This window comes from Orussus abietinus, unplaced genomic scaffold, assembly GCF_000612105.2.
Source record: "Orussus abietinus isolate OABI.00-Male unplaced genomic scaffold, Oabi_2.0 scaffold39, whole genome shotgun sequence".
In the NCBI taxonomy this organism is placed as follows: Eukaryota; Metazoa; Arthropoda; class Insecta; order Hymenoptera; family Orussidae; genus Orussus; species Orussus abietinus.
This window is the reverse complement of record NW_019394554.1, coordinates 319039-340748: the sequence shown is the minus strand read 5'-3', so window position 1 is coordinate 340748 and position 21710 is coordinate 319039. Positions and strand designations below refer to the sequence as shown.

General features: G+C 44.5%; 1 protein-coding gene across 21 annotated transcripts in view; it reads right to left on the bottom strand.

Annotated features, from left to right (window-relative positions):
• Window positions 1-21710, bottom strand: part of LOC105697572 (calcium/calmodulin-dependent protein kinase type II alpha chain) — a 96471-nt gene that overhangs the window by 13516 nt on the left and 61245 nt on the right. For 6 of the 21 annotated variants that reach the window (XM_012421010.2, XM_012420991.1, XM_012420992.2 and 3 more), the window contains exons 11-12: window positions 11927-12016; window positions 416-559 (exon numbers count right to left, since the gene is read on the bottom strand). In XM_012421010.2, the coding sequence (XP_012276433.1) occupies window positions 416-559; window positions 11927-12016 (234 nt within the window). Of the gene's footprint in view, window positions 1-415; window positions 560-3236; window positions 3384-5679; window positions 5737-11926; window positions 12017-15279; window positions 15286-21710 lie in introns of all 21 variants that reach the window. The other 15 variants (XM_012421002.2, XM_023432693.1, XM_012421004.1 and 12 more) reach the window with 8 other exon arrangements.

Genomic DNA, 21710 nt, shown 5'->3' with positions numbered 1-21710 from the left:
AAAGAGGGATTTGAGAAATAAAAAGAACCGAATCGCGCAACAACAGTTCCTAAACAATACCGATGACTGAACCGTATCAATTGTATCTGTGCAGGAATCATCGATGGAGCTTCACGAAGAGGGTCCGCGGATTTACCGAGGAATTATACCGTCATGCAAATTGGATCGCAACGCTGTCCTGGAAGGTGTCTCTCCCGTTATCAAGACTCATTTTCGTGTACATGGGACGTGACATGGACGTCGTACAACCGGAGATTAATTATTTCAATTTAACGGAGATCAATGCAAGGCTGGAAGTTAATCCCTGGAAAATGAGCCCTGACGAGGGGACAACGCGCTTAGGTAAAACCGAAGGCAAAGACTTGTCCAGGCGATGGCTCGATTCTTTCGGGAATTGACTTGACAAGCTACAGACCAGTGGCCGAGGAACTGTGTCGACTTGGCTTGTTGTTAGAGTTGAGGTAGACCATGGAAGCCGACGAAGGTGAGGCCCCTGTCTGGCTGTTCTGGCTGTTGCTACTGCTGCTGTGGCTGGAACCACTGCCACTGCCACTGCCAGCTAGTCATGCAACCAACCAAACCATATTGACACGTGTCACCATGATCGTTGACAGCCCATGCCCGCTGTTGGCACGTCGATCTTCGTTAGCGCGTCCAAGTACGCGCGATTTTTGTGAACGGAGCCTAACATCGACCCGGTGCCAAGTACCAAGCATTGCTCTCGAATGAGACAAGGAAACGAAAAAGAAAATTCTGTCAAGTGGAATACCCGTGGCAGGCTCCCTTCACACCTTGCACTCGAATTTCAATCTACAAGTGCGATCTTATGAAAAAAGCTTGATGAGTATAAATCCATGTGCAGTGAGTGAAACACGGTAAAAAGGTTTCGACACTTTTTCGGAGATCTAATTTCGTTCGATTACCTACTCTGGCTTTGACATTCAAATCTGAGTCCCTCGATTCTTGTGTCTTAATTGTTTAATATTTAGCCGCGATTTAAGGCACGGCCTGACTCGAACGGATTTGCTGGCTGGGAATAAATTAACCGCGTTTGGTTAAATTAACCACGAGTCGCCGATGCAAGTGGTTGCTGTCAACGCTCCTGTCCGGGTCGTTCAAGTTCAACAATTAGATCCCATTGAAAGTGTCGAAACTTTTCCCCCTGCGCAGGAATGGGACTTCGGAAGTTTCCACGCGGCTCTCCCGAGTTGAACGTCGGTTTCCCTGGTGGAGGCGCCGATGTCGCGATCCCCGGGAGAGCGCCGCACGCGTTCCGCATCTCAAGTACGCAGGTTTTCGTGAGCATAATCCGAAACTTAGGCGAGGGCTCGCGAGAAGTTTTGGGAACGCTACTAGAGGGGCCAAATATAAATCCATGCTTGCATGAACTCCGAAGAGCTGCGAGGGGAAGGAGGCTTACCGATTCCTGGAGTTTCGGTGGATATAGGTCGGCTACGATTGGTCAACCTTATCTTCGCCATTTTTACCTCATTTCGCCTGCTTACGATTACGCTGGCTTACCTTTACTCAAGCGAGCTTAACGTAAGATTACTAGATCTGCGGATATAGATATTACAATGTACTAAAGGAATGCCAAAAGTATATCCGATGGAATAATAATTAGCCATGATAATTCGAGAATTCCTAGTATGGCATTTTTAGAGCTGCAGCATGAAATCTATGCGTCGTTACAATGCCATAGCATAGGGTGAGATATCTAATTACAGCGCTTCATGGCTTATTGCTATTTGCTTGGAATTAATGTACATTGCATGTTAGACGTAGAAGTGGTCGATCGTCTGCGTCGTCTTTGTGCTAATATTGTGCAGTGAATATCTTTATTGAAAGTTCTGAAATTGTTTCAGGTGGTTTTTCAATGCCGGAGGGGAAGAATTGGAATTTTGGCTGAAGGCATCCATCTCCAGGATGAACCCAACATGGCGGACCCGCTATTTATTCCCTAATCCGGCGTAATTAATTATTCTGCACGGGATTACGCAGTTCCTCCAAAATGAGGTGAAGCATGGTACCCAGTGTTTTTTTTTCCTTGCAGGGCTTTCGCGGACTTTTTAACCCTTTTATTACGCCCGAGGAGCGCAGAGGGCTTTAAGAGTTATGGCCGTCCTTTGGTCGAGCAATAAGGACGTAATGGCGTGTGGTGTGAGCCGGGTTAACGTTTTCGCGGCAATTTCGCGAAGGTTGTTTCCTTCCTGATCTAGCCTCCATTAGAGACTCTGTAACAAGGGTTTCCCGCGTTAATTTCCTCGTATTTTGTTGCCGAGAAAGCCGCGAGCGACGTTGGACTGAAAAGAGATTTCAAACGTGGACGCGCCATTCGTTTCTATTCTCCGAGGAAATAATCTTAAACGAGGACTCGGTAACGACTTGCGGTTTATGCTTTTGTTTATCAAAGGAAATGTCGCAAAGCCTGTGATCCCTTTTCTTCGCCAGAATTCTGTTCCACCTGGTAACGTAAATTCTGACCGCTCAAGAAATATACATCGTTTTTACTAAGAAATAAAATACCGAAAAACCACGCCGCGTAGTAAGGCATGTCACCGGGGGATCCTAATTTCCAAAAATCCTGTCCAACGTGCAGGAGTCCTGGATTTTAAGTTCCCTCTCGGTGTGCAAAGAACAAATCAAACGACAAAGTTTCAAACAAAACCCACTCTCCGCCAGCGTCCAGACGTGGCTTTGACAGGAGTTTGCAAAGTCAACAAAGTGTTACAACAGACCATTCTCGATTAAACACATTTACGCACGACATAAAAAAATGACCCATTTGTTATTACGTCACGAACAGAATTTTGACTTTTGGTATTAATTACGGTTTCCATCACTATTAAAGGCAATGCATGATAAGAATTTGAAAAAAAAAAATGGAAATTAGTATCCATCGATGAGCAGGTGCAGCCCAAGTACCTGTTCAACCCATTTCTTATAAAAGAAAAAAGTGAATTTACCAATAATATATTTGTAATTAAATTTTTATTCAAGTTGATTCCTAGATGTGAAATCGACAAGGAAAATATCGAGAATATGAAAAATTGTGTCATTTCGGTTTTTTATTCTTTCGTTTTCAATTTTGAAATGGGTCAACAGGAAATCTCTGCAGCTCCGCGTAAGCTCAAAGCACACGTCGAGGGGGCGTTAAAAACGTAAATAAATAAAGAAAACGGATCACATAAATTTGCCAGTCCTGCTCACCCTCACGAGGAGCACTCCAGTTTTACCTTGTGCTCCTTGAAGCAGGACTGCGGCAATTCCTAGGGGATTTCCTGATCCCTGACCTTGCTTATTCGCGGTAGTCGCTCCTATCACTCTTGAGAATACCGATGCAGCCGCAGGACTGCTTGGCGGTGTGCCCTGGGATGCGAAGCCTTCGGTTGTCGAAATGAAATATTAATTTTATAACAATGTTCCAGATGAGTCAACTGAGAAAAAGAAGTCACGGTGCAGCGCAATAGAAAGGGATCCGATGATAGTTAGTCCGAAGTAGGGAGTGGTTGCAAGACTGACTCGTTACCTGCCACTTTCGGGTACAAAACGGGCAACTTAAAGATAAGGTACGACGTGAAGATAATGCACAGCAGTGTCAGTAATGAGCAGGAAACGTCGGACGGATGCGAAAGTTCCTCCATCTCTTTTTGGAGCGCACTATTCACGGCGAGGCACTTCCACGAGAATTAGAGTGTCACGGATGACAAGTGCCACGGTGACAATGATTCTCCTTACGTAAGAGAGACGGTAAGAGGGCCTAAGAGAGCAAAAGAGGACCAGAATAGCCCAATGCCTAATTCGACCGTGGCCTAATTCACGGATCACTATATTTTATACGTCCACGAGTGACATAGAAAATCCAAAGTCCCGCATTAAAGGAACCAATTTACATCTTGAAGGAAAATTTTCCTGGATATGGGAAATGTGATGAGAGGTCCTAGTCCTTTAAAGGCAGATGTAAAATCCTCCGACTCACAATTATCCGCCAGCTTCGAGGGGCCGGGCACGCCGGTCGTGGCGGACATTTTGCTCGCGATATTTCTTTTCGACACTTCCGGTTCAGGAAATTCAGCGTCTATCGAGCGGAGCTGTGTCCCCAAAAATGACTAGCAAGCCCGAAGGTCGTCGAGATTTTCCACATTTCAGGGGAGGACGGAATTAGGCGACTCACAAAAACCACGGACTTTTGCGACCGACGAGATAGGCGAAACGTCAGGGTGGACGTCGAGGACCGCGCGAGAAAGCGAGTCGAACGTTTCGGCTCTGGTCCCGAGTAACTATGCCAGCTGGTCAAGTATTTCTGTAGGTCGCTACGACGGTTCCTCGGCGCCGTTATTTCTGCACTCGGAACTCCGAAAATACACTTTCTTGCCATTACAGAGCCATTCCGATGGGGCCGTCCTGTAGCGGCCGGATCTTTGAAGTCTCATTACGCCGAGGCGACCTCCGTGATCGTTTATAATGCCGGGAGGATAATCCAAGGATAACTCGGCCTTAAACTCCGATTACACAATGGATTAATGTCATTGGAGCGTCGAGTTGGAGCGAAACAGTTGTGCCGCATTTTCGGAACGAGATTGAGGTGCGTGACTGGAGGTCGTTCGATTAGGTAATGACCGATCAATGTCGCGATCATTAATCGACATTAAGCGATTAATAAAGGACCGCTTTAATCTGGCCGAATTAAAGGGCGGGGAAGTTAAATCGCGGACTGAGGCAGTTCTAGACCGAAATGACAGGTAAACCAAATTACTGACTTAGACTCCACGAGTAAGGAAATACATTGTCGTTGCCTGTGACATTTCTCTGGCCTGACATTCCTGACACGAGCTGTACTTTTTAATTAGTATCTTTTTCCCCCTATTTCGGGGGAATTTTTACTTTCAAACCAGGCCTTTGTTCAGGGAAGTGTAAATACATTTGTACGTGGTAGTTAGGCGGGACTTGTACTGTTAAATGTATTCGGCTTAACTCTCTCGCAAAACTTGTTAGGAGTTCCGGGCGTAAAGGGCAGTTCACACAGGCCTCCGGGGAGGCGCGTTAATTTTTTGGTTATCGGGTTTATTTTTTCGGGGAACCTGATTAAGAGGAGTTAACGTTTCCCAGGTTGAATCTCATCAACGGAGGCACGACTCGCGTCCTGTCCTTTCGGGTATTTTTAGACCCCTCGGAGTCTGCGGGAAGTCTCGACGGTAGTTAGTCGAGTATTTGCATATTAGTTAAGGGGAAAAGAAGCGCAAAACCTCCCAATTAGTTAACGAAGATCACCAGGTCGGAGGAGGGAGACGATCTAGTCGAGAATCGACGAAGATTCGCTCGAATTTAAAATTCAAGCTCGAAGACAATTCCAGAATTTTTCCCGGACCCCGAACCGCGGGATTCAATTGGCAAAAAAATCGTGATTTCGGTAGTGCCTTAATTTTTATTTTTAAAAAAAGGCACCCGCCAAAAATATGGGCCGGGATCGCCGATTGGCGGAAAGCTCGCGGAGGATTTTGGAAATTTCCACCGAGACTTGGGAGGCGGAAAATTATTCCCAGAAGTGTTCTTGCAAGTGGCAATCGATCGATTTACCATCGGCGATCCCGATCGGCCGCCAAATCAGAAGAAGAAAATCAAACGACACACACATTGTACACTTAATCGCTCTTGGTGGTAATGTTAGTTTTGGGTTACCTTCAGGCTCTTTGGCAATGACCGTGCTGCTCCGGTCGACGCCTCCCTTTTTATCCTCTGTACAACATACACACATACATCACAGATATACGACATCTTGTTACATACGCCTATGTACACAGTATACGATCCATTTACAAATGCAAAATGCGTCTAGAACGGCGTCGAACGCTTCGGAACTTCGACTGCGTAATCATTAAAAGCTTCATTCGGTTGCGACTAGTTCAATACAAGAAAAAAAAAAAAGAAAAACATGAAGTACACGATTGTCGAAGTCGCAAACGAGGAAGCTCGTCAATCATGTATGTACAATTGTATGTTACATGTGTATTCGCAATGTACAATCCTATGGAATTTCTACGAAGTCGTTCCTCGAAGCTTTTCTGCTCTCTAGCAGAGCGCTCGTTCGATGCAATGGGAGGGAGGAAAAAAAATAGAAAAAATGCAGATCAAAGTTAGTCGATTATTGAGAAAATCGGGGGTTCCTTGGAGAACTATCGTGCTCGGTTTTGGTGATCAAGTCTGGGATTGAGTGAGATAAGCGGGCCCGCTTTTTCGAAGTCGGGCTTCTTGGAGAGCACCAGTATTCCACGAACCTCGTGAAATTCAAGGTTCCTCGCCGAATGGCTGACCTTCTGGTTTTTGAAATTAAACTGGCAAAAGCGACGGGAAAGAAATAGAAAAAACAGTGCAATCCGTCAGAGTGCTTCGATTCGAGCTTGAAGAACTCTTTATATCGTAAGAGAAAAGAAAAAAAAAAATCATCGTACCCCGCAGCAAGGTTAAACATCGTATTTTGATTTTTTCCTCGACTTTGGGCATCCCAAAGGATGTTGAAAAAATTCGCCGTCTCTTTGCGTAACTTTGTACGATCGCTGCAAAAAAAGTGCGACTAGCCAGAGACGGAAATCGAGAAGAAAACCGAGAATATTTGGAGAATCCTCGTTTTGCGAAATCTGAACGTCATTTTCGCTGCTTTTTTTAATTCCCCTCTGTGTCGTTCATATCGAGATGTACAATTAATGGTGCCCTAAGACGATAGATGAACGTGCAAAGCGGGACACATGCGCTAAGCCTGTGGTATCTTGCAGTCGGTCAAGCGAAAATTTAAATTACGAGTGAAGACGGGGGGAAAAAATGAGAGAAATCCAGTGAGGGGATGATCAGAGATAAAGAGAGAAATCTTGAAAAAATTCTCTATCCATTCAGAGTTGTCTTCCGAGATCGATGACACCTGACGTTCGGGTGTGTGGCAATGCGATGATTCTTGTGTTGTCTCTTCATTTACGACGTCTCGATCATTTGAGAAAAGATTAATAAAGGTGTCGATGAAAGTGAAAATTGAAGTTGCGGCGGACCATTTTTCTATATACATACATATATTTTTCTTTTTCGATCATAAGAACTTTTTCTATAATATCGCAGTAATATACTTCGTCGCGAGTTTTCAGTTTTTAATTTTTTGCAAAAAATGGTTCGCTGCGATTTAATATAAAAAATTATTTAGTGGTGAGGTGGTGCTGTGCCGTGAGTGAGGGGTGAGAGGTACTGGCTGTGAAGGCCGATATATCAGGGTAATCCAAGAAATTCGAGCAGTGCTCTAAAGTACGATCTGAATACGTGAGAGATTCGAGGGGATGCAAAGATAATGTGAAGAAGAAGTACAAAGGGAATATAAAGAAATTCGAAAGAAATTACGAGAAATCCTCCTCTCGTCGCCGACCTCGTGAGCGTCTTGAAGATCGATTCCCGCTGAGGCTCCACCACGCTTTTCGATTTCGCCATTTCTCTTTTATTTTCTTTTTTTCTTTTTTTTTTTCGTTCTTTCCTCTTCGGCGGTCTTGCAATTTCCTCCCCATTTAAGGCAATCGGTTCTCTAATTCAAACGGTACGTCGCCGGTCGCGTCTCTCGCGTGACTTTACATCGACGACAGAAATAAAATTATGACATCGAAGGCGGAGGCTGGTACACGAAGAGAAGAGCTCGTTACAAAGCAGGGAATTTCAATCAAAGGAACGAAATATTGCATTCCAGATTCCTGAGCTTTTTCACAATAATTCTCCTCTTTTACGTTCAATTATGCCTGTATGCCCTTTTTTCCGTATACAATAACAAAAGCCTACAAATCAACGAAAGTACAGCCCGTTTTCACACGACAAAAAAGGCCTTGAAGCAGAATTAGCAAAAAAAAAAACAAAACGAAACATGAGAAGTATAAATATTGTCGGAGGAAAATTAAAGTAGAAATTAATAAAAGAATTTCTCCTGAAGGCACTTTTTCGACAACCAAAGCGAGAACAACGTAATTCGACTATCAACTAGAATAAATGTATTAACACATGTCAACGCTTAGAAGAATGATATAAATCCAAAATGATAAAAATATCAAGAAGCGAATTAACTTAACTTTCCTCCAGTTGAAAAACGTCACCGTGTTTAGAATTAATTCCCGAATTAGTTAGAGACCATCGGCGCAATTTTTTCGTTCGTTAATCTCACTTGTACAATCGTTGTACTTCTTAACGAAACGTAAGCTACCTTATGAAAAGTAAGATCGTTGCCCTTAGAAACTGCCTCATTTCGCAGTTACGCTCGCAAATAATATCTAAAAAATGTCTAAAAACTAATTCGGCCTCCGGATTGGTCTAAACCTATAACCAAAATTCTCCATGAGATGCGACGAAATTGCGGTTGGTAGAGAGTGGTGGTCGATATCAAACATTAGAAATGGCCTAATCGGCTTGCAGAACATCGCAGATTTCGCGAACACTGATTATCCACCCTAACCAACGAGAGACTACCTGGAATTTCAATTTCGACCTGTCCCAAAGCCTAATCTAATTTGGTCCAATTAGTTCGACATGAAACTCCAGTAGTCGATTTTTGGGATGGTCCCCAGAAAAGGAATCACTAATATCAACTGAGCATTCCTCAGCCATAGCAGCGGCTGAGAGAGCATCGAATATGTACCGCAATTCCGCACTTGCTCTAATTTAATGTGTCCTCGGGTGTGCTTATGAATTTTTTATATCTCTTTTCCCTCGTTGAAAATGGGAGTAGCGCGCTGTGCGGCAGATGCGTGTAGAAAATTGGTAGAGTCTTTTCCCGAGAGATTCTCGATGTGTAAATGAAGCTCGTGTATGAATGAAGTAATGCAAGGCAGGTCGTGTGTGTACGTGTTGCTCATGAGCTGGTGAATGTAAAAGGAAAAGACGGAAACCTCGGCAAGACGTCGAATGTATTCCCTCTAGGGCTTAATAATAATTTAAAAAAGCACTTAGGCGCTATTAAAGAGAAAATCCTCTGAAATTCTCTGTTATTTCTTTAGAACTTTCTCTCGCGTGTCTTCTTCCCTGAGAAGTTGACAAAACTCGTGAAAGCTCACATGCATTGATTTGTCACGGTGGGTGCAGCCTCTCGACGGAATCGCCGTTTATTTCGGAAAACTTCGACCTCCTTCTGGGAAATCGGCGGTATTGAGGTACGCCGGAAGTTTTCGGAAGTTCGGACGACTTATTCCTGCATACGGAATACTTTGCCAACTTGCAGGTACATGGGAGAATATTTCGATGATGTACCGTCAGGGAGGATTACTAATGCATTCAGTTACGAGTACTGCATCCCCTGAAGGAAACTTTCCATCCGCGACGAAGTGTTGATGTACTTCCGTCCGGTTTACTATTTTTTCTTAGTAAATATCCGAGTACACTTGGAGTTACGCCATTTTCCTTCAGTTTTGGGCAACGCCGTTCCTTTCTGCCAGGCGATATAACATTCACAGCAATATCGCTGCTACATAATTCAGTCCGCAATAATTTCGACCTAACTTTACCCTGCCCTTTGTGGGTCAATGCGATGTAACGTATACCCCTGGTTTATGCACTATCGTATAGTAATAAATTTTCCCATGTACCCGGGCATACCGATGACCTATATCGAGTCGAGAAGCTGCATACGTGCAAACTGCTGCACCTCGGGTGCAATATTCGAGAGATCCTAGAGGATCCTCTCCCACGACTAGGGATTAGCTAAAAAAAATTAATAATTAATGTCCTATAATAATTTAAACCAAATTCTTTCTTAGAGTTTAACTGATTTTGGTTAATACCTCGATCTTAAATTGAAATAAAAATTTAATATGATACTTTCAGGTGAAATTATACGATTCAACCAGTCCGGAAGGTTTCGAGGAAAGTGTCAGAGGATGTAATCGAGACTTGTCCAGAATTGGTGTTTCCGTCCAACGTTAACTACCAGGGCAGGAGATCAATACGCAGCGACCAACTAGCTACTCTTTGTAACCGATCGTAAGCATTACAAATATTATCGGATATACCTAAATAAGAAAGTTGACAGAAAGTGGGAGAGAGAGAAGAAGAGGATCCAAGGTGGAGGGTGACAGCTCGACTGGAGATAGTCATGGAGTAGTCGATCAAGCTAGTCGGCGTTTTACCGGGCTTTTACCGACTCAAATGTCATTTTGGCCAGTCTGCAAGGCTTCGGAGATATCCTGGGATATGGCCGAAGCCTCTCCAGGATTTCTGTCCAGGACTGACTACGGGGGAGGTGGAAGTCAATACGCAACTGCAGCGTCCAACCGACTACTCTTGGATATAACCGAGTACGAGCACTACTGGTTAAGAGTTATGAGATGTACCTAGATAGGAGACAGTTGACAGAAAGTGGAGGAGACCGAGAGAACGATTTGACAGGTACGTGGATCCGGAAGGAGTAGAGGAGGATCATGTAGACCAGCGTGACAGCTCGAATGGAGATAGATATCTAATCTATGGAGCAGTCGGCAGCAACGTCGACAGTTTCGATCGTAGCTGCTGTCAACTGCAGTGTCCCCCTGACGAGGGTTTCGTTTTACCCCGAGTGTGTGTCAATTGGAGCAGGATAGACACTTTGACATCCTAAGGACGAGAGGGAGTGAGCCAGGGAGAGAAAGGACGTCAGGAGACAGACAAGGAGAACCGATCAGCTGTTTTAAGAAGGTTAGTGGGTGACTCTTTGTCATCGCTTCACCAAGGTTTTCCTTTTCTAAATAATTAATAAGAATTGTTCAAAACCTCGCGGGCACGTCTGCACTAAACATGCCATTGACACGTTATTAAAAAATGAGTAGAAAATAATAATTTAGAAAATTGCAACGTTGGTGAAATGTGGCAGGTTGAAGGGAGATAGAGTTAGAATTCTACGATGGTCTATCTACTGAGAATGAAGAGTAGTCGTGGTTCTACTCAAGACAATATCTGCGATTCCTGGGAGGTGATGTTATACTTCTGGGGTGAATACTTGAAGAATACTCCACGAAGGAGCACTCCACGGGCACTTAACCGTCGTGTAATTGTACCATTGTATCATTACGAGGAAACTTACTAACGTACAAAGGGCTGCGCGCGAATTAACACTCGGTTTGCATCCTAACGATTACTCGTACGGGTACTTGATAAACGGGGTTATGTCCTGCATTCCAGGGGGGTGGGTATTTCGGTTCTTGCTACTCGGACGAGAATTCCGATCCAAACCAGGGATTCGTATTCGGGTAGTTTACGTATCCAAAGCTACTCGAGACGCGACTTTTTCCTCCTCCGAGAGAAGCAAAAGCTGTCTCGGGTTGTTTCAGATAACGTCTAAACTGCGATGACCGAGCCTTGGTTAAGATCAGCGACCTTAATTAATAAATCCAGGACCTTGATGATTACACACACATGATTACAGTACAGGTTCTCCAAAACAAGATTTCACGACCTTCGGGATCATTTATGCCCGGGGAATATTAACGATTAAATGAGACATTTTTTATTTTCATGGCAAAAGTACGGAACGTGAATTTCTCCCAGCGAAAGGAAAGCGAGCTTTTTGTTTGGCCGTTTTCTGTCGAGATTTTTTATCGAAACCCAGCCTCCAGGCACTGCTCCAGTTTTCTTCCTTCGGGAGTATAGGCTCCACTTTCGAGCGGAAGGATGGGGGGGATAAAAGTGAAATATTAATAGGAATAATTGGAAGCCGGCTCGAGATTCCGAAACCCTGAAATTCGAGGCCCTTGGGCGCCGTTCAAGGGGTTTCACCCCGAAGGAACGTAATTCCGATCCCGTCCATAAACGATCCCGAAAGTCCCGAGGGCGACGTCCCTTTTCCCTCCAGCCAATTTCCCCAGGACTATTTTTACTTCTCGCGTCAATCGGTGACGTTGCGCGACAAAGCCCTGCGACATGTACATTTGTGGAAAATCGTCCCTACCTTTAACGTCATCGTCCTCGATCGTGGTGCTGCTGTCGGTGGATTCCTTCACCTGAGAAAAATCGCCCTTCTTCGTGATGATGCTTCGACCTGGAGTTACGTAAAAAGAGCGTTAAATTCAGTCAGGGGCCACTCGGGAGGAAGATAGAGTATCTCTCGAAAACGAAACTTGGCGAAACTCTCGTTTCGCCTGCGAGACACAACGAACTCGTCAACATCCATGAGCACAATTCCCGTGGAAGGAAGCAACGATTAAGCGATCTTTCTCATTTCTTTTCGTTCAATTTTCTGCTTTTCGGGTAATTCTTGAATTACCGAAATTTAATCGTGACTCTTTCTGTTTTAGGAAATCGAGGTTCGCGAGGCTTAGGGCGTCCCTTCCGCTTGACAACGCAGCCAACACAGTGTTTCGCGAACAACACTCATGTTACTGTGGAATTGACATCAATGTAATTTCTCGAACGACGTGTTTTCTAGCCAAAGCCAATACCGACATTGTTCGAGAGGCTACCTTCGATTCGCCGGATCGGGGGACACCCCTTTGCTCGCCCAATGATATATTCGCTCGAATGGCGCTTCGTTTGATCGATGGGAACCTAATTCAGGAAATGCCTCTCGTACAATGCTGACAATGCGTGTTCATCCGTCCCCGTTTATTTGTTCGCCGAGGGATTCTCTGTCGCGAATCCAGGGAATTCACTGATAGCGCAGACCGATCCTGCGGATTCATCTTGAGAACGACCGTGGATAAATTCAATTCAACAAATGGAACTCTCATTGCACTTTTTTTATAAAATCATTCAAAAAATACCTCGTCGTCTTATGGACCGAAAGGGGCACTTTCGAAAATTGTAATGATTCTAGTAGAGTTCTCTTGATTTTTTTTTTTTATCACCGCGGGTGAGATTTAATAATGCACCGAGCGGTGAGGCGAGTGAATTATATTTTTTTTTTGAACGCACCGGCATTATTAGAGCCCGATTATTCTTTTTGCAGTCGTGAAATGTTGGATATACAGAATAAACGGGGTCGGGCTCATGTATAGAGAAACGGAACATCGATCGCTAGTAATTGGGAGGTTGAAAGTTCGGAAAAGTCCGAGCAAGTAGTGAAATCGCTCATATGGTCAGACCGTCAGTTGTTCCGAGTTCGTTCGACTCTGAGTTCTCTTTCGGAAGCTCGTAAATAAATCGACACTCTAGATCGTCGGAAATGACTCAAATCTGAAGCGAGGGAAAAAGTGTAGTCCTAACCCCGGACTATTCCGGGGAATAATAAATGCTTTAAGGCATTCGTTAAGAGCTTCGAATAAATGAAATAAGGTGTTAAGTATAGATACGACACTGTCGCGTATACGTGTACGCACGTATGCGTGCGCATTTCTACGCACGTGTACGCACGTACAGGGTTTTTACTTATATAGCGGAGCGATACATATATGTAAAAAGAGGTCGGAGGAAATGAAATAGAGTTAAATTCGAGCAGAAATCATACACGAGAGAGAAAGAAAATGCAAAGCCACTGCGTATAATTAGTTCCCTGTAATTACAAGTATTGGACGGCACGCCAGAGCTGGGTGAAATGCTATTTCAGATTAAAGGATGAGATTCACATTTTCCAGACATTTGCTCCACTTTTCTGGAGCAAATATTAATTATAATAGGAATTAAAATTTCAAGGATACCGCTCTGATGTTTTTGCTTCATCTCGTTATGCAGGGGTGTATGTTAAATATTAGAAGACTACGTGAAATATTATATATTAATAGATTATTTCATTTTAATCGGTACCCAGCACTGTTTGCCATCGTCGGTCAATTCTTTTAACTCGCAATTTCACTCCGTCTCGTGTAGATCAGGGGTGCTTAGAAAGTAAGGAATTATCTTAGAGATTAATTAAAAAAAGAGATCAATTAGGAACAGAGTCCAGTTGTTAAAGAGGTGGGGTGTGTCCTAGGGGAGAAAAGGGCGAAGAGGGTATACTTCTGTCAGAGTAGTAAAATAGAGAGAAAAAGAGAAAAACGTGATCTATGTGTCGAAGTATACACGTCGTGCAGGGATTACACTCAACGTTTACAACATTATTCACATTTTTACGTCCCTTGGAAGATTTCGAAGTTTAAGCAAATTTTAACACGTGGTTACGCATTTAAATGTAACAATTGTCTACGGTAATGTCGAGGTTTAGTGTACTTCCGAGAGACGTATGCAACATAATTAGCGATACCGTTACTTGGACATTTAATTCATTGCAAAACCATCACCTAACAGAAACAACAACGCATGCAACACGTCCAATCTACACACGTGTATGTTTATGAGGCGCGGTATCATACAACAAACAACCGAGTGCAACAAAGCCGTTTTTGTATCCACAAAGTAGCACCCGCCGGAAGTACTCGTTCCTTCTGCTTTAACAGTAACTTTTCCTTTGAAATTGCCTAAGCTGCTTTGCAGCGAGGCGCAAAGCTGTTTGCACGCAGAACTCTGGGCGAAACTACTTTCCAAAATTTACTGGAGCCGCCTCGAGTGCAAAACACAGCGCGTTTTTTTTTTCAAGCAACATTTTGTAAAAGCGAACCGCACATTTCTAAAAACGCATAAAGGCGCGTTCGCCTCTGCCCCATTCGGGCGAAAAAATATTTTTACAGCTCGTTTTATCACGTAGAAAAGGAGGCTGGGAGGAGGAGGTGTGAAAAATTCATGAACCGATAATGACCAGCGCGAATAATAAAAATCCCGAAATAAAGTTTCACCCGGTCAGCTGATATTTTCATCGCTATAAATTCATGGAATGGAATTTCCCGAAGTGGAAGCACGTCAGACTTGGAGAAGAGATATCCAGGGAGAAGTGGCTGAAGATCGAGAATAGCTGAGAAAATTAGTTGAAAAAAAAAAGGAAAAAAAATTAAAAAGACACACAGTCGAAAGAACTCCGCGGAAATACATTATCATGCATGGAGTGCATGTTTATATAAGCAAGAGTAAAGAAATAATAACTTTTTTCTTCATTTTTCCCGAGTACCGTCGTCGCGTGCGGTGTACTTATGTATATATTTATGAAATCACGTCGGCCAAGGTAAAAGAGGCGCAGAGGAAATGGAATCGGACAGAGGGCGAGAAGGAGGCATGAATGAGTAATAATCGAAGCGACCTTCGATACATCCGGGGGCTTCTTGGTGAAATAGAGAATCGATATCGCCGAGAGGCTCCCCGTTAAAGCAGAAAGTGCGAGCACCGCGTCTTGTTAAAAAGCAACGTTCCGAGCGGCGTGTAGAGGTGATAGTGGTGCTTCGTAAACGATCAACAATGTTAATTCTGGCTTAAAATGAAAGAACAGGTAACACGTCTTACCACTTTCTTCGTATCACAGCGTGGGTGCAAGATTTCAATTGGTTGGTCAATTGGATTTGGTTGGTCGTGGTTGGTTTGGTTGGATGGTTCATTGGTTGGTTGGTGTTTGTTTTATGGAGATTTTTTGTTGGCAAACGGGGTCAACCAAAGGAAACAGACACAGACATCTCGTTAGCATCACTTGCTGCTGCAGGCCTGCTTTCTTGCATGTACCGCGCATTGCACTAGTTGCAACCCTTTACTAATTTCTCTAAGTCACTAACCCGAGGGTGTGCGAATTTGTTCTTGTCACGGTACACATTGCGATGAGTGAGTCGCCGCTCCGACGCCGCCATTTTGGGATTTCAGGATTATATCAGGGAATTTCGAAAAATCGAAAATAAAATACTCCCTATGAGCTATCCTCCACTTGAAGCTATCGATGGATCCTCGAAATTAAATCGTTATCTGCTATCAATTAACGGAAATCCCAATGATCGGCGTCGGATTCAGACGCTGCGCGGTCGGCGGTGAGCGTGCGAATTTTTTCATTTGCAAAACCTTGCTGACTAATAAAAACTCCAAAGAAATTTTTCTTCAGTCATGAGATAATGGATGTATAGTGCGGGGTGCATTATTTTATAGATCCATTTAGACCAATTGGATGCTCCAGATTCGCAAACTCTGGACCGCGTTGCGCCACGACGAGCAATGACAACGACGATTACGGCGACGACGATGCAGATGATACAATGGTCGAATATTAAATTACCAGACACGATGCAGCTTATCGTACATTTCACTAAAAGTGCAGTTAGTCTACGGTGAAACGACGATATCGTGAACTAAGGTATCCTTAAGGTGCACTCGCAAGAATGAGGAAACTAAGGGAAATACGGGAGATGAATGTCTCTTCGAAGGCGTCATTGACGTATGTAACGTGGAACGAAGGCGATTAAAAAATGCATCCAAATAAAACAGTGAACATGATGACTGACGCTAAGAGACCGCGAGATGTGCCAGTCAAAAGTAAGGGAAGATAAGTTCAAATAATACCGACAAAAGAAAAAGGGAAACATTTTCTTCTCTTCCGTACAACTAAGGGATAAGTTTGTAAAAAGTAGACTTGGGCACTACAGGGAATGCAATCGCTTTTTTAGAACCTTCACTAATATTGGGTCGTGGGATAAGGAGAAGTACAGATTTAAACGATGCAGGAAATGAATATCTTTCTTTTAACTCGATTCGCGGAATGAGGTCGTTTCAAAACCCGGCCCAGACAACTTCTCTTCATTTATTCAACAACGAAGCAACACGTCGACGTAGTTGGAATCTGAATCTATAGATCACTGCTTATTCATGGGATCGTCGAATCGCGACATTGTGCGCTTTGTTGCCGAGAAAGGAAGAAAATACAGGGAATGGTCGGAGAGCGCTGGATAATGTACTGTGAAAAGAAACAATATGAATGGTAGAGAGGACATGCCAAAGATGAAACGTAGTGTAGCCGTATCCATACGTGCGTACGTACAGATTGTCACTTAAAAAAGTAAAGCGACACATGAAAAAGAAACATGTCATAAGGAATTTCGGAAGAATTAATTTCCAGATGGCTAAATTCGGCGACGAGGACATTCTTTCCCGAGGTAATCGGAAATTAATCACGACGTTAAATAAAAAGAACAATTCCATGGCGCGTTAAAATCGATGAAATACTTTTCTTCCTTTTCATTTTTTCATTCTCCTCGAAAGAAATCCCGATTGAAAATATCGCCGGGGATATTTTTTTCCGTCAAAATTGCGTCGATTCGATTCTCGATCGGGAGAGCAACCCGCCGTTTATCGGCGCTTTATCGGCCGTAATTGACACTGACGGATGTATCGCACGCACGAGGAATACTTCTACTCGGCTCTCGTCGATTGACTCGTATTAAATTACAATGGTTAAATACAATATTTATGTTAGCCAATATATGGGAGGAGGTTTTTCAGGGTTTATGGTGTGGCACCTCCGACCCACTTCACACGCAAGCGCAGGAGAAATCAGCGATCATTTCTGCGGACGGGAGCAACGTTTGCGTTATTCCTGGGAAATCAAAAAAGAGAGAGAAAGAGAAAGGCAGAGAGAGAGAGAGGAGGAAGAGAGAGATCTTAAAGGCAAGAATCGTGCTCGATCGAGCGTCTGCATCATTTCATTACACCTGTTCGTCCCAGTGCACCCTCCTTATTCCGAGGCCGAGAAAGCATGAAATTAGCGAGAACGATTCTAGATTCACGTTCACTCATACGAGAGAGAGATGATCCCCGAAATGAGACGAATGACCCCCGACCACGTTCCGTATTAAAATTCGAATATAAACGTTTCTAGCCGGGAGTATTAAATAAAGAGTCAATTTCATCGTTTGCCCGGGCAAGACCGAGAATCAAGATGGCGGCGCTTAACGCGCGACTCGGGAAAAGAACCGACTATGCGGCCCGGTTGAGCTTCTCAACGAGACACTCAATTTCCCGTAATATCCCGGCAACATTGAAGTAACCGCCCGCAATGTAACAGGAAAAACACGTCGCCGTTAACGAGAACTCGCTCGAAAATCCCGGGATAGAGATCTCGGGTCGAGGAAATGGACTCTCCGTAAAATCAGTCAATTTTCCCCGAGGGCAATTCCCCGATTCCGGAGTTGTAGAATTCAGGAAGAATCAAATCAGTCCAGCTCGAGCCCGGGTCTCTGGATTTCGGGATCTAAATCGGGGTCCTAAATACGGAAATCCGAGGAAAAAAAGGAATTCTTCCCGGTGATTCCCGGGAAGGTCGTTCTTTTTTCTTTTTTTTTTTTTACCGCGCCGGTTTCGGGAAAAGTCTTTCCCCGCGGAATTCCGTAACCGTGAGAAGTTTAAAGGTAGTTTCACAGGGAGTTACGTCCGCGGGGAATTTAATACCGAGTTTCCTGCAATTTTCTCGCGTATATGGAGGCCGCGGATATCATGGGCACACGTATTACCGCTACCCATATCGCGGGGCCACATATGTACCTATTTCGAGTTACGTGCGTGGACATATAGTCCGATATGTCGGGCAACGTAACACCTAACGTGTCGTGGGAGCTGCAAACGCGTCAGGGGTGAACATTCGTCTTCGGTGGGAATATTCCTCAAAACTGTATCAAACTGCGGGGAACGGCATCAAAGCATGAAACTGCATCAAGCCGTATCAACGGATCCTCCGATGTAGGTGTCCATTTTGCTTTTTTCTTAGAGCCCCACCCGAGGTACTCGTATACCTTCCGTTACCGTATAAAGGAAGAGACGTCGGGGCCAATCCCGCGAGAAGTGGGATTGGCCCCATTTTCCTCGGGAAGTAAATTTCCCGTCCTCCAGAGAGCGAGAGGGAAAACAAATAAAGCTAGTTCCCGGTAGATCACGAGTCCCACTAACGGCGCAAGGGGTCCTCCTTGTTACTTCGGCCGGCTGTCAATAGCTTTTCCATTTAGCCTGTCACGATCCGATGCCCTGACAAAGCCCCGTCGACGGTGCATCGCCGGCGGTGCAGAAGTCCTTATTTGTGTCGGCCAGGCCGAGTTGCAGAGCCCGACTTGGGCCGACCCAATTCCGGGAACTTGCAGACGTTCGTATTATTGTTTTTAACGCATGCCTGCTCGGCTGCATCCCGGCAATAATGCGCTCCCCCGTCAAAGGTTCGCGTCAATTATTCAGGTAATTGACCTGCAGCGTGCACCGCTACCACGGCGAGCTAGATTGCAGGGTCTGGAAACGACGCAGCTCCACCGAACCGCCGCTTGACCCTCGTCGTGAAACCAGCGACAACCCGGAAAATAACGCCCCGAGGGTGAGGAAAATAAGCCGGGAGCCTTTAGAAATTTCATAGAAATTAATAAAGATTAATCATTTTGCCGGGAAATTGCAGGAAACGAGGGTTTTAATGAATTTTTAAGTAGAACCGCGCGGAACCCGTCCGACCGCGCCCGATCACCGCGCCATCTTGCCACTCTCCGGTAATGGCGGACTCGTTGCCGCCCCACCTCGCGATTTCTCTTCGCGATTGCACGAAAACTCGTTCGAATTCGACGTGCCTTCCAGCCGCGTTCCACCCGGGGCTCGTGCACGATTACGAATATCCACATTTACTCGGGAAAGCTGCGTACTTTGGAAGTAAGGGGAGGTTTCGCCGATTCTTTGCCCCGGGGTTCGGAGCGTCCCGGGAACTCGGGTTTACTTTGGATCCCAGACGTTATGGATTTTTCTGGGTTCAATGAATCTTTCGAGCGCGCTTTCTCCGGGGTGATGGAGTGCAGCTCTCCTGGGAGTCCATATTTTTTCGCGGGAGAGCTTATGTTGCCATTTCATCGAGTTTCGCATAATCCAGAAGCGCGAAAGTGCAACGATCTAGTTGACGTTTCATTCTCACTCGTTACTTCGTCCAAGGAAGCGGAATATCGGTTCCTTATAAAATCCACGTTTATGCTCTTCGTTTTAATTTGATCTAGGGTGCAGGAGCCTAGGGGTATAAACGGGAAGGTAAGATATCATACACATACTAACACCCAATACGGAATTACAGACAGGTGTATATGTATATACATATAATATATATAGATATACAATGCACGGTCACTTGTCTAAGACATTCTAAGGACACGCTTGGTGCTGTTCGTTCGGCATTTCTAAGACGTAACATGGCTGGGTAATATGTATCGTAAACGACGACCACAGTGAGAAGTAGAAAAAAGTGCGACTCGAATTCTAAGGATGGGTTCTGAGGACTGTCACTGACGTTGTGGACTGGCAGGACACGCACCAGTAGTTGAGCAATACCAAACATGTACCATTCACGGTATTCGCAAGTGGACCAAAACAGTTAGTATTACATCTCGTACGAATTTAACCCTACACCCCGTGCTAATTAGATATTTTTTATTAGATGCAGATCCACCAATAATCGACTATACCGAGTTGGGTGCCTAACCAGGTGCACTATAAATAAATTCACCGATTTAATAAATTAACGTCTACCCGATCTAAGAATTAATAAATGATTGAGAAAATCAACGTCTAAGGTGCGGGGCCGTCCATTGGAATTTTATTCCTAATTTCTTCGTAACAACCTCCCTGTTTAATTTAAAGGTATTCTTTTGCTTATGCTTAAGCTGCCTAATTACAGTCCCAACTTCCCCGTGGTCCGTGAATAATTGTAATCCGTTTTTGACATTAATCGTGCCTGTATTACGCCTCGATGAAGAACGGCACCTCGAATTACCCGGTCGCCAACGTCGATGCAAAGTGGCGCACGGTCTTCCGCGTAATGTATGCAAATCCGACCGCGCAATTGCCCGGAGAGCATCAATAACTATTAAACGAATGACGGCATGATCGATGATCGACCCGATCGAATGATCGAGCGAGGGATGCGATGAGACTCGTGAATGGAACTGCTTCGGTCCATTGCGACGATTCGCGTTACCCAGAACGCTGCGACAAAAGTTCTACCTATATCTCCTTGACAATGATCGACGATTACCGATTATCGATAATCCGACCACGTGGCATCCTTACCTGTAGACCGTTTCACCTGCACAACCCGAACTACCGATTTCCCCGGGCCGGAAGGATAATTAAAAAATGCTTTTCGATGCAACATCTTACGTGGAGTGCGACACCGATTGACAATTATTGCATTATTACAAATTACAGAAGTATTGCATTTAGTTTTTGTGCAACGATCCCTTGGGGTAGGGAGAAAAGGGTTTGGCGTTAGTTCGAGGTACGCAATTTGTCCAGGTTTTGGTAACATTCACGTGGTTTCCGCAATTTCTGGGTAACGTGCCGTGGTTCCTTGCGGGATATGTGGTGCGAGCCAAGTGCATGATGGGATGAACATATGTAATAAAATGCGCATATCACTCTTGTGCACCGAATGAGCGGGGACGATGCACCATTTTCCCGGCAGAAGTCGAGAGGAACTTCTGCGCTTCGATGATCGAGATCATCCTCGCTCCTCCGGGCGACCGATTACGTATAGACGTAAATCATCATTCTTTCTCTGTGCACGAGGAAGGGCTCACGGGGCCCGGTCATGGGCGCCATGTTTTTTCAAGTTTTATCGTCCCTTGTGCAAAATAACATACGAGACCCTCGAACCAAAAGGAAAGCGAACCTCGCGCAACGATATCCGATAACCCCGTAAAGAATATCAAACATCGAGGAGAAATTTATTTCCAAAAAGTAACTCTCAAACGCAGCGAAAATTTAATTGTCAATGAAATTCCATAGCTTTTTATGCGCTGTATCGAAATAAATTGCGCGATTTTCAATTAGTACTGAAATTCGGGGAGATCGTTGGGCGAGGTTTTTAGGTAGTTCTTCATCTTGGATTTTCTTCTCTTTTCAGGTACTCTCGCGCGGACGTGACAGAATAAATCCTCGCTTGTAAAAGCGAA